This window comes from Hydra vulgaris, chromosome 13 (assembly GCF_038396675.1).
Source record: "Hydra vulgaris chromosome 13, alternate assembly HydraT2T_AEP".
Lineage (NCBI taxonomy): Eukaryota > Metazoa > Cnidaria > Hydrozoa > Anthoathecata > Hydridae > Hydra > Hydra vulgaris.
This window is the reverse complement of record NC_088932.1, coordinates 31,101,670-31,114,920: the sequence shown is the minus strand read 5'-3', so window position 1 is coordinate 31,114,920 and position 13,251 is coordinate 31,101,670. Positions and strand designations below refer to the sequence as shown.

The window sequence follows — 13,251 nt, the reverse complement described above, 5'->3', positions numbered from 1 at the left end:
GCATATATGGAACTTTCTAAAAGCGCTTTGAGTTGATCATAAAATTTCAAATCGGTTGGATTTTTTTTTAAAGTGTCCAATTGTAATAAAACTTTTTTAATTTTGGGTACGTCTGTCAAAGCAAACAAACGACTCGATAATTTGGTCAGTTGATCTCCTACAAGGTTGTCAATAGTATCTCTCAAGACATTTTCATTTTTTAAAAGTCGGAATGTTTTGATATCGGAGCTTTTCTTTTTCTTCTATATTTGTAGATGACGATCTAGGAGTTGGTTTTTTTGCTCATAATCCTAAACGACCACTTCTAGTTAACATTGGAGTTTCAGTACTAGCAGTTGTTGGTTCAACTGTAGTTTCAGTTGTTTCAGGTAAAGCAGTAGCTCCTAATAATGTGGGAGCAGTTTCAGGTTCTGTAGATGCAGTTGTTTCAATAGATTCTTCTTCTTTTTTAGTTTCTATCGGACCTAAATAAGGATCGGATGCTCGTGTTCGTGGTTCTTTTTAGGGTGTAAGAATTTCTAATAAAGAAGACCTTGTTAAAGGATGAGTGAATAAATTTCTTTTTTTAAAATGGGTAAGTAGTTTTAAAGCGTTGGCAAAATTTTCAATATTATTAGAGTCCATTTCAAAACATTTTTTATAAGATATTAAAAGTGAATTTAAACGAGCTAGTTGAGAATTATACATTGCACCCATTATCATCAACATTTCGAGTAAACTTTTTTCTTTGATTGTATTTTCTGTACTGTAAAATTGATTTGAATTGGATTTAATATGTTGCAATAATCCCAACACACTTCCTTTAGCACAAGTCTGTTCTACTTCTTCTTTTAATAGGGCCACATCTGTTACATCTCTAAAAGGTAAAGAAGGTACAGTGTTGAAAAAAGTTTTGAACGTTAAATTGACCATAGTTTCTCCGATGGGTCTGTTGGCTAATGCGTTTTCGTTATAATTGTTTAACATTCGAACAAAAATATCTTTATTAGGTAGTAAATAACTGTTTACTTGAATATATTCTCTCAATATTTCAAATTTATCACCTCGAAACATTTCGCCATATTGTATACATCTTTGTTGAATAATGTCTTTTGTTTGTGTTAATATTTCAAAAGCTCTCTTTCCACCAAAACTTTTATCGCTTAGAGATTCGCTTTCTATAAAACTAGAAGTCATAACAGTGTAAGGATCTCGAGCTAAAGCACTAGCATATACACCTTCGGAGGTTAATTTAGTTTCGTTTCGGAAGGGTATGTTGTATTTTTTAATAAAACTCCATAATTTGGCAAAAGTCAGTTGTCTTATTTGGTAATAATCGGCTACTATTCTCATGTTAGCTACAGAATGAGAAGAAGTTAGTAAAGTTAAAAATTCGTTAGCATAATAGGAATATTGTTTTGGATCGTTTATTTTTTCAAAGGCAAAGTTGCTAACATTGTTAATAATACTAGCTATGGGTTCTTCTACATCTACGACATTGGCTTGATATAAAATACAAATTTTTAAATTGTTTAGAGTGGCTTTTTCGTTTCTCGGTTTGTAAACGCGTATAGAAATTTGATGTGATCCAAACCGATAATTGACTTGATTTTTACACATGTTTACGAGATGTATAGGTAAGTTGTGAATTTTTTTCACAGATTCGTTTTTATAAAGCTGTTCTAGAATTTCACTCGCATTGGCTGTTTCGTGAAAAATTAAAAATTTATTAAGAGGTGTCAAAGTATAAATTTTTTTATGAGCCGATGGAATAGTATTTAAAGTAGTAGAACGCAGTAAAGTTTTTAATGTAGATTGAATAGAGGAAGGAGGCGTAGTAGTAAGATAGTTGTCTTGAATAGGAAATCTTTTTAAATTTCTCATCATTCTTAAAGATTCGCTTATGTTTCTTTGATTAATTCTTTCATTGAATTCACTTTGTTTATTCAAATTTAAAATGCTTTTAAAAGCGTAAGCATCTCCTCCTACGTTGAGAAAGGTTTTCCATTTTTCTTGATGCTGATTAAACTTGTAGCTATATCACTGTCGAGCATAGTGTCGAGAGGTAACAAAGCATTTAAATTTTGTTGAAAGCTCACTTCACCGTCAATTTGATTTTCGAGATTGATGGGATCGGCATAATTGAGAGAAGAAGGTAAATCATATCTTTGAATAATCTCAGACACATTTGAGGTGTCTGTTTCTTCAGATTCTAGATTTACTTGTCCGTTTTCTTGATCGTTTATTTGTAATAATTTTTTGTTAAAAGCATCCATGCTGAAGGCATTTTTGGCTAATACTTTACCTAAAGTTAATAAAGGAGACTCGTGATATGGTCTATATCTATTCATGTTTCATAAAAATACAAATTATTTTGAAAATACAATTCTTTTTGACAATAATCAACGTCAAACTGTTGTCTTAATAAATCGATTACAGTTTTTGTAGGTTGTATAGTGTCGAATGAGATTAATTTATTAGCGTAATAATTTATAATTTCGTGATAAAGTTTAAAACGAGTAGAGTTGAAATATTCTTTTAAAACGTTGTAATTGTGATAAACAAAGTCTGCTATAGCTTGATTTTTATCTTTCATTTTTTCTTTTTTCATGATGACTTTTCCGTTTTTGTTAAATTTTGGATACGGATACAAATATTCTTTGACAAAGAGTTTAATTTCTATACAAACGTATTCTTGAAAAGCGTTTTTTATTTGTTGTCTTTCGTGATCCGATAAAAGTTCACATTTTAATATTTTTACAGCGTTAAAACGTGTCAAAATTTCTTTCATCCATATTTTAATTTCGTTTTCGTCAATGTCTTTTCTTCTATTCATTTGGGAATAAAAATTTGTCCTCGAACAGCCAACTTTTTTCTCGTGGCTTGATGTTTACTCGCTTTGTTGGAAGGAGTGCATAATTCGTAATCGTTTTGTAAAATTCGTAAAAATTCTTCGCTTTCCCAATTATTCAGAATCAGAACTGAGTCCTCTGTCTGAAAATTCGTTTGAAGATTCGTCTGTAGATTCGCACAATCCATATCGTTTTTGTCTTTTGATTTCTTCGAGTAGCTGTGTTGCTCTTTCGCTTTCACTCCATTTTATTTTTTTATCGGATTTTCTTTTTCTTTATTTATATCGTTTTTATCTTCTTCGCCGGGTTTATTCTCCTTCTCTTGATTATAGTTGTTGTGATGTAATTTGAGATAATAATGATTTTTTAATTGGGGTGCCTTGACATAGGGAAAGGATTGAAAACTAACAATTTTTTTGTTCACGCTTATGTCTTTATAATCAAAGTCCAATTTGCCTTGAGCGTCTACTGGAATAAATACATTTTGTTCTTTACTCGTAATCTGAGTTCTTAAGCGTGCAACAGAAGAGTTTCTTTTAAATTAAGCCAAATATCCGTGTTGATTAAAAGTTTCTTTATTTAACAAATTGCTTATAACGTGATGATGCATTTTGCCGGTTGAAGGAAAATCATTTATAAATATTTTTTTAATTTCGTTGTTGTTATCAAAAGAAATAATACATTTGTAATGAGACACTAAGTTGTTCCAACACTGACTGGCTTTAGAAGGTACGAAATGAAAAATAGTAATGGTACCTACTCCATGATGAGATCCGATAGAACATGCGCTAGTATATTGTTGACTTTTTAAGCAAAAAGCACTAATATCATCAAATAAAAGTATTGTTTTTAATAAACGGTGATCGCTATTTTGAATACCGTATTTATCTTTTGAAAAACCAATGGCTCTCTGTATTACTGATTCTAAATTTTCTGGACTGTTAACTGTTATAATGTGATACGCTTCTAAATTATTTTTTGAAGATTCGATAATATTTTTCCATGTTTTGTGTTGACATTCGCTAGGTTCTCTCATTTTTATCACAAATAACATTTCGGCATCAGGAAATTTTCCTCAATGTAATAATTCTTTAGCCATAGTTGATTTTCCGCTGTTTGTAGGTCCTGTAATAATTGTATTTTCAGGATAGACATCTTGAGTAGGTTTAAAAATATTAAATTTCACTTGTGAATAGGTTTCTTCGTCTTTGAGATTAGTTTCTTTTGATGTTCCTTTTAAATAGAAATCATGAAAACCTTTTTCGTTTAAGAGTTCGGTGATAGATCTGGCCTCTTTTTTTTCTAAGGGTTTCTCTATAGGTTGTTCTATGGTATCTGTTTTTTGTTCAAAAGGTTTTTCTTCTTTTTCTTCCATTTTTTTTAACTATGAATAAAAAAAAGACATTTTTTTTTAATTTATATCATTTTTTATCAAAAAGTTTTTTTACAAAAAACGGTCTAAAATAATTTTTCTAATATCCATTCTTGGTATATTGTTCATCGCATATAGTAATTGTTCTTTGGTTCCATTACGATTCCATATTTTTAACATTTCAAAAGCTTTTTCTTCAACATATCTGTAATCTGCATCAATAAGATCCAGTTCGTGTTCACTTACTTTGAAATATCTTCCACATATTTTCCAATCTCGATTTAATCGTCTTGCGACTTCTGTTAATAATATATTATTCATCCTTTTTATTTTCTAAAAGACAAGTGCAATTATAGTGAACTCTATTGTAGTTTTCACAATGAACACAATCTTCTTTATAACATCCCACGTGACAGGCAAAACGTAAATAATCAATCAAACAATCGATACAACAACTTAAAAATCCTTCATGAATTAATTCGCGTCCGTTAAGAGTAATGAGAATCAAACGTGAAGTATAAAAATCTTTATTTTTATTTTTAAAATAATGAATTTCGTTTTCTGTATTTTCTACTAAAAAAAATTTTTTTAAAACAATTTCTTTTAATTTGTTTTCAAGTTGTTGTGCTGTTAATTTTTGTTCTAAAAAATAAAACTCCATTTTTTTATTCATAAAAAAATTTTACAAGTTTATATTCTTTTTAAGATCGTATAATAAAGGGATCAAAACTTTTCGATTAAACATGGTCATTGTTTGATAACTTTCTGATTGTTTTATAATATTTTTTTCAATTTCAAGTAAATTTTGAATGTGTTCGTCGCTACAAAATTTATCGGGTAGAACTTTTAAATTGGCTTCTCGTATCGGTTGCAAAAGATAATGATCTCGAATTTCGGTCATGACTCCGTCATCAAAAACATAATTTTTTGTGTAAATCTTTTTAAAAAATCAATAGTATGCGTTTGTATTTTCACTTGTTTGTAATTGACTCTCATTCTATTTTGTTCGATAGGTTGATTTTCTTTTACCACTGGAAAAAGAACTTGTCTACACAATCTTTTTGCAGCAAAGGTATCAAAACCGTTAACATAGTTTGAAAATAAAAGTTTAGAATTAGGTACTCCTTTAGCTCTACTTTTGTAATAGTTTTTTTTTCTTCGTCTCCGTTGACGCTATGAACACTATAACATTTAGGTCCCATAGCAAAAGCTTGCGCAATGTAATAAGGGGGAGGTATTTCGTTTTAAAAATGATCCGTTTCTTTAGCGTAAAGAGTGGAATAAAAAGGATGAGTATTTTTATAATTGGAATAATCCATCCAACGATCCCCCATTTTTGAAAAATAAATCCATTCTTCTACCTTTTCGCGAAACGTTGAAGAAAACATATTGAGTTTCTTTTGCGTAATAAAAAAACAACCAGAATCAGTATCTGTTACTACCAAATGTTTTTCAGCTCCATGATATCTTAATACTTGTCCCAATTCCCAACTAAAACGTCCTACGTTGAATTTGGCATAAGATTAAATTTGTGAAGCCACAATACGTAAAGATTTATTAACGAGTTTACATTTTTCGCTGGTTGTTAAAATGAGAGCGTTTTTATGGTCTTTTGATTTTAAGAGTTTAAAGACGTCTTTCATTTCATGAAGATTGTTTTCATCGTGAAATAAAATACTTTTGGTTTTGACATCGCTCATCAAACTGAACAGAGTTTCTTTAAAATAATCGTCATAATTAAAATCGACTCGTAATCATCTAAACATACTTTTTTTTCAAAAACGTCCAATTTATATCTTTCCGGTTCAACACCAATAAATAGGGATCCGTTATATAATAAATTTTGAAAATGAAAAGGAAATAGCAACTTGATATTTTCATCCGTTTGCCCTTCTTGAATTAAAACACGACGAATGTTTTGAAAATTGTCAATACTATTTTGAAATGCTTTTTCTTCGTGGTTAATAAAAGTAGTATTTAGTTTTTGTGCAATTTGTTGACTCAATGTTCCGTAATGTCCGTTAATTTGCAATTTGCAAGAAGCATCGACTACCTTGTTACCCTTTTTAATAGCTTTTTTTCTTTTTTCCAATTTTTGAGCTAAAGGATAACGCCATAAAGGAAGTATTTTGTAAATTTTTTCAACAACGCATCCACAACATGTAGTCAACTATATTAAAGTGTCTAAAAATTCACAAGTTTTATGTGAACTTAATTTCATCACCAATTTAATAGTTTTGTCTTTTTCTATACCGTAGGTTCCATTGTTTTTGAGATAACGTTTAGATACAATTTCAGTGGGAGAATAATCTTGAAAGGATATAATTTCTTTTCCTACCATGGGTGAAAAACCTCCTACTTAATATGATACTCTGGTTTCATAGTAATCTGACAATGCACTAAAGCACTAGTTGAGAAACCGTTTAAATTAACGCGATGATATTTTCGAATCACATCGTCTAAAGTAATACATTCCAAATCAAAAGAATATTTCATGTGAAAAGGTAAAGGTTTTAATTGAGCTCCTCCGTATTGTCCATTTTCGTCCATAAAAATTAAACATCCTCTCAACTCGCTGTTTAATTTGAGTTCTTTTATTTTAGGTTCAAAGTAATCTGTATCAATGGCGAATTTTTGTGTACCGTTGGTTGACATACCGCCTCGAATACTCTTTTCAATCATTTTTTGATGTTCGTTGGTCGCAGGATATTGGACAGGAATTAAACTGATGGCAGAATTTAATTTGCTGTTATAACTAAAAATGCTAACATGAATAAGAATATGAAATTTTGTAAATTCAAATGTTCTTTCGTCAAAGTCAATCATAACAGAATCTAATACGACCGTATCGAGCACAGTATAGATATGCAATAAAGATTTTAAAGTTTTTAAATTTAAAAAGTTCCACAATTTTTGAACACCTTCATAAGCTTCTTTGATTTTTTTAATTTTTTCTTGTAGGTTTTTAGACTTCATTAAATCGTTTCGAGTAAATAATATAATAGGTGGAAATGTTTTATATTCAATGTTTAATAGTTCGTCTTTTATTTGCGAGTAAGGAAATAATGTTTTTTTAATAAAACAGTTTTTAAATTCTTGATTGTCGGTTAACGATTCACTTCAGGATGAAAAGGTCGCAAATAATGCAACATGGTGTTGACAATTTGATTTTGAGCTTTTCGTGATAACATACTACTGGCTTGTTCTAAGGAACAGTTTAAAATTTTCAAGCTATCCACAATTTTAATATGTTTACCGATGCAAATAATATTGACTTTGCTCACATTTTTATATATAACAAAAACATCTTCCATGTTGCTATATTTTATAAAAGCGTTAAAAGGTGTCGTTTCAGAATCGGCCAAATGACCGTATAACGGAATATCCAAAAAATTTTTTAAACATTCAACAATCATAATGCGATTATCAAAAGAAGCATTGTGAGCAAAAATAGGACAAGACAAATGCTGACTATATCTACCTAAATTTTTGTTGCAATAATCATGAGCTAATTCATACACTTGTCCTGAAAAATGATCGTGAACAATAACAAGATAATCTTCAAAAGCGTTGAGAAAAAAATTGCATTTATTCAAAACTTTTTTTCGATTTTTTTCATCTTTAATAAAATCGGATAAACTAAATTTTGTTTCAAATTGATTATTAAAAGTAACCAACATGACATGATACCATAATTCGTAGACGGTTTGCTTGAATTTTCTCATCAGAAACAAAAAATGAAGGTTATCTGTATATTGACCACCGCTTTCGTTGATACATTTGCGAAAGATTTTGATTAAAAAGTAGGGATCTTTTAACAACTCTACATCTTCTTGACCAAAATAGTTTTCAAATTGATGTTCGGTCATGATAAGGCAACCAATTGTTTCATATAATCTACAAGTTCGCCACTGATTATTCTCACATAATTACTCAACAAACCTTTAGTGGCAGGTAGGTTTTGAAATTTTTCCCACCAACTACAACAAATGTAAAACAAACTTGATACTTGAAATAAATCTTGTTTTATTTTTTCAGCATCGTTGTCGATTAAATAATTTTGAACGTGACAAGGTAACATGAACAATTCTAAACGTGCTACTCTTTGAAACACAATGTTAACAACTTGAATTCGTTTGTCATTATAAATACGAAATTCATTATGATTCAATCTTTCTATTTCTGGAGGAGTCATGTGAGCAAAATTTATTTTTATAAACATCAGATTGACGTATTTTATCTACGGGATATCTACAAATAGAGCATAAAGGATTTTCTTCTTGCCATATTACATTTCTTTCTTCAGTTGATATATTTAAATTTTCAAAACGCGGTAAACATACTTCATTAGCAAATTGAATCAAAGTATGTACTAAAGCTATTAAATCGTAAACTCGCAATTCCATTTTTAATTTTTCATTATTTTCACGAGTCGAATTTAACTTTTCCCACAAGATACGTCTGTGTGTCTTGTGAAGTAAAGAAACTCCATGTTGAAAATAGGAAGGTAAAGACGTTAATGGATTTCTTTCTAAACTTTCAATCGTATTTTCATAATAAAAAATCCATTGAGTAATCACGTGTCCTTGTTCATTCAAACCAAAACAATCTCTTGCTAATGTCTCATGAATGCATTGAATGACGATGGAATGACAATGATAATTCAACTCAGATAAAGGTTTGACTTTGGAAGTCGCATTTTCTTCAGATTTTGTAATTTTGTAACTCTTTTCACAATCATATGTCATTAAAAAAGGAAATAAGTTTCTACTTGTACAGATGAATGAATTTTGTGGTCGATAGTGACTAATGCAATCGCCGTATGTAAATTTGTCCGGTTTATAATGACCTTCGCATTTGTGTAGCTCTGTAGTAAATTTTTGTCCACATTCTGAACATTGAAACAAAACACGTGACTTGTTAGAAGAAAAATGCATAGTATAAAATTTTTCATTCAACATGCTTATAGCGTGAAAAGAATTGTTTTTTTGAAAAATACAAATTTTTATAGTGTTGTTGGTTTTTTTCCGTTGATTGGCTTTATTTCTTTCTTCATCATTAATAAAAACTCTTTGAGAATCTTGATCGTCTTTGGTAATGTTTGCACTTTCGTAAACTACTTTTAATAATTCTGTAAGAGTACTTTTATATTGTGATTTTAATTTAGAATGCAACAAACGAATTTTGGTGTTACTTTTGTTAACGGCAAAAATTTTAATGTTAATACGATCAAAAGTATTTTCGTAAGCAAAACAATGACACAAATCAATTAAAGTTTGAAATGACATATATTTAGATTTTTCTTTTCATTGTTGTAAAACGTTTTTCCAAGCTAGAATATTTTGCTCGTCTTGATCTTTAAAAAGAAGTTGTAAAATATTTTCTTCAGAATATAAATCAGTAGCATTTTTTTCCAACACACTTATATTCCATTCTTTAATGGTGCACACATTCCATTGACGAATCAACAAGGAAATGAGAAAAGCAGAATAAAAACATAACCCTGGTTCAAACAAAATACTATAATCTAAAAACATTTTTCTTTTTTGTTTATAAAAGCGTTTAGTATAAGATAAACCTTTTAGTGAATTATGCCATTGTGTTATAGAAGGAGGTCTATACCATTCACCAAACCATTTGTCAATCTCTCTCCTCTTTTGTTGTTTTTTTTCGTGATATGTGCGGTGTTTTTTGCGAATTTGTACATCTTTGCTTTTGCTTCGTTGTTTTAGTATTTTTTTATTTTTTTCGTAATAAGTTTTGTTGTGTTTTTCTTCTTTTCAATTTGTGCATCTGTCATGAGCATTTTTCTTTTAAAACCAGACTATTCCAAATTTCGTAATTTCATCATTGATCTTTCTGTTAAATTGGCTAGAGTTTTAATTTTAATATTACATAATCGTATCAACCTCCAACCACTATCGTTTTCTAAAATATTAAAAACAGCTCGCACATTGGCATCTTGAATATAACGTAAATTAGTCGGTCCTTCTAAAGGTTTAATAAAACAAACAGGTGAATTGTAACAACGTTTCATTATTTTACAATAACCATTTTTAATAGATTTGCAACACAAACTAACAATATTATAACCCAATAAGAAGTTTTGAAACAAGTCTGCGAAATGAATACTGTTTTTCATTTGTGTTTCAAATCCTTCCATTGTTTTTTGTTCGACGTGATAAACAATTTCATCAGGACTTTGAGTTTCTGAATAAAGTTTTGATTCTTCCACAATATCTTCATCTTTATAACCATCTTTAATGTAAAAAAAATGTTCAGTGTATATACTGTTATTACTAAATTTAGTTTCCTCAGTTTGATATTCAAATTTCATTTTTTATTATCTAAAAAGAAAATTTACATGTATTTTTTATAAAATTCCAAAACATCAGAATCAACAGTAATACTTTTAAATATTGTTCGTAATTCTAATTTATTATTAACAATTATAAATATATCATTAATATTACAAACTCGTGATAAAGAAACATAATAAAGACTATTAATAAAAGCCTTTGAATTAAATTGAACAACGGCTTTATTCATTGTACTTCCTTGAGCTTTATGAACAGTAAAAGAAAAAGTCAATTTTAAAGGTAAACCAAATCTTGACCCTACGACAGCATGAGAGCAATTTAAAATTTCTTCTTTGACACATTTAATTTTTACTTCCTATTTATTCATAATCACCCAAACTGCATTATTTTCTATTAAAATAACGGTACCAATAGTACCATTGCACAAACCTTCGTCTACATTAAAGTTTCTCACAAGCATAACAATAGCACCTATTTTAAGATAAACAGCTGCAGGAATTTGAAACGGACATGGAATTTTCGGATTTTTAATAACATCTTTAGCATAAAACCAATACCCTTCTTGTTTTATAGTCTGCATTTTTTCATTGTTATAACAATCGACTTCAATATTTCTAAAAAATAATTTCGTATATTTAGAGTTTAAATTTTCATCTTTTTCAAAACAACGCGTCATAAAATAATCAATAGTTTGGTCTGAAACTTGTCCAAAATATGTTTCATTTAAAGCACTAAAAAATTGCGCATCTTCTTTTTGTCTAAAGCATTGAGTTAAAACCAACACTTCCGACATATAGTGTTGCCATATTTTTGATTTAAAAACAAATTCTCTTGTGACAGGTGGCAATTGAAAAAAATCATCACAAGCAATAACTTGTACACCACCAAATAATTCATCGTAACATTGTCTAATTTCACAAGCTATTAAATGTAATAAATCAAATGTTGGAGCGTTAATCATTAAAATTTCATCAATAATTAAAACATCAGTTTCCAACCACGTTTTTTTAATGTCTGGATGCATATGACGTTTATAATAATCTACACTTTTAACACCAGTTTCTATACCAGTATTATGTATTGTTTTATAAATTTGTACACTTTGAGCAATTTGGTTGACAATATAACTTTTTCCACAACCAGCACCACCAGTAATAAAAAATTTTTTCCTTCATCAAGCCATTGAAGTGCTTTTTGTTGTTGCAAAGATAACATTTTATTATTTACTGAAAAAAAACGTTTTTTTATTTTGAATAAAAGTACATATAAGTATACTTGATAAAAAAGATTAAAAAAATAAGTTTAAAATTTAAATTTGTTTGTAATTTAAATAAAAAGTCACTATCGTTTTTATTCAACAAAAATTTCAAAGATGTTATTTCCTCGTCAGTTAAAGTTTCGATTTCTAAATAATTATTTTCTTTCACCAAAGAATTCATATTTATTATTTTCTCCGACATTTTTTTATTTTCATTGATATTATTCATCTCAAAAAAAATTAATTTTGAATATAAATACATTACACCATATTTTATAAAAAACATCATATATATAATGTTCCTATTGATAAGTTTTTCCAATTAAGTTAAAAAATTGTTTTTGTTCCCATTAACAAGTAATAAAAATTTCACAGCTAACGTTTCGTCCTCGTTCAATACATTTCTTTGTTCGTTATGTTTGTTTAATAACTCCAACAAGTTTTTGTTTTCATTTATTTTATTCATCTAAAAAAAATTACAATCAATATACTGAATTAAAACATTTTTCACAATATATAAATGAACAACATTCCCCATCAGAATATCTATATTCATCACAATCTTCACATTCATTTAAATAATGTTTACAATTTTCAATTTCTAGACATTTTTCTTTTACATGATTTAATAAATTTTCATTAAATGTATTTTTAAAAAAATTATAAAAGCTTTCAAAATTTAAATTCAAATAAACATGATAATGAATTTTAATTTATTGAAACACCATCAAAATCAACATAAAAGGTATTCTTTTCATTTCTTCATTAAAAAAAACATCCCACTTGTATTTCAAATACCATTTACAACGTCGACATAAAATTTTTCTTGAAGTAATTGCATGCTCTCGAATTTCTTCCAAAGTAGCTGGGTTATCTTGATTGCATTTGTATAAGCTTTCCATCAAAAAATCCAAATCATTTTCTGTTAGTTGCATTTTTTATTATGTAATCTAAAAATAAAATTACAATTTTTTCAAATTTTTTCCTATTTATCAAAAAAAGAGCGATGCAATCCAATAACATCTTTGATCATTTTACAATTTAAACACATATTGTTCTTTGTACATGGACACGATGTCAAACTCAAAATTTGATTTCTAACCCAGTTTAAATTCTCTAATAACAAATATTCTGGCACACCCAATTTTTTTGCTGCCAACATTATATTATTTTCCATTTTTTATGCAATCTAAAAAAAAATATTTTTTTTAAAAAATATACAAAAAAATATACAAAAAAAATTTATACAAAATTTAAACTAAAAAAATACAAAATAAAAAATATAAAAAAATTTTTTTATTCTTAAAAATAATATGATTAATTCTCGATATATAAAAAATGTTTATATCTTCTTTCATAATTATTATGTTCAGAACGTATAATTTCGAATTGGATCTTTTTACATTTCAAACACATATTCGTTAATTCGCAAGGACACGAAGCCAAACAGAAAATTTCATCTTTATGATA

At 28.3% G+C, this 13,251-nt stretch overlaps 1 protein-coding gene across 1 annotated transcript; it reads right to left on the bottom strand.

Moving 5' to 3' along the window:
• Positions 1–10,878: 10,878 nt before the first annotated feature.
• Positions 10,879–12,716, bottom strand: LOC136089798 (ATP-dependent DNA helicase PIF1-like). Its single transcript, XM_065815887.1, has 2 exons — positions 12,580–12,716; positions 10,879–11,692 (listed from the first exon to the last, which is right to left on the bottom strand). Exons 1-2 carry the CDS (start codon positions 12,714–12,716, stop codon positions 10,879–10,881), a joined length of 951 nt encoding a protein of 316 aa, XP_065671959.1.
• Between the last annotated feature and the right edge of the window lie 535 nt (positions 12,717–13,251).

Coding starts and splice junctions, on each gene's coding strand:
- LOC136089798 (XM_065815887.1), bottom strand. CDS start 12,716: ATGCAACTAACAGAAAATGATTTGGATTTTTTGATGGAAAGCTTATAC. Junction 11,693..12,579: donor TTATGTCGACGTTGTAAATG/GTATTTGAAATA, acceptor GGCTTGATGAAG/GAAAAAATTTTTTATTACTG.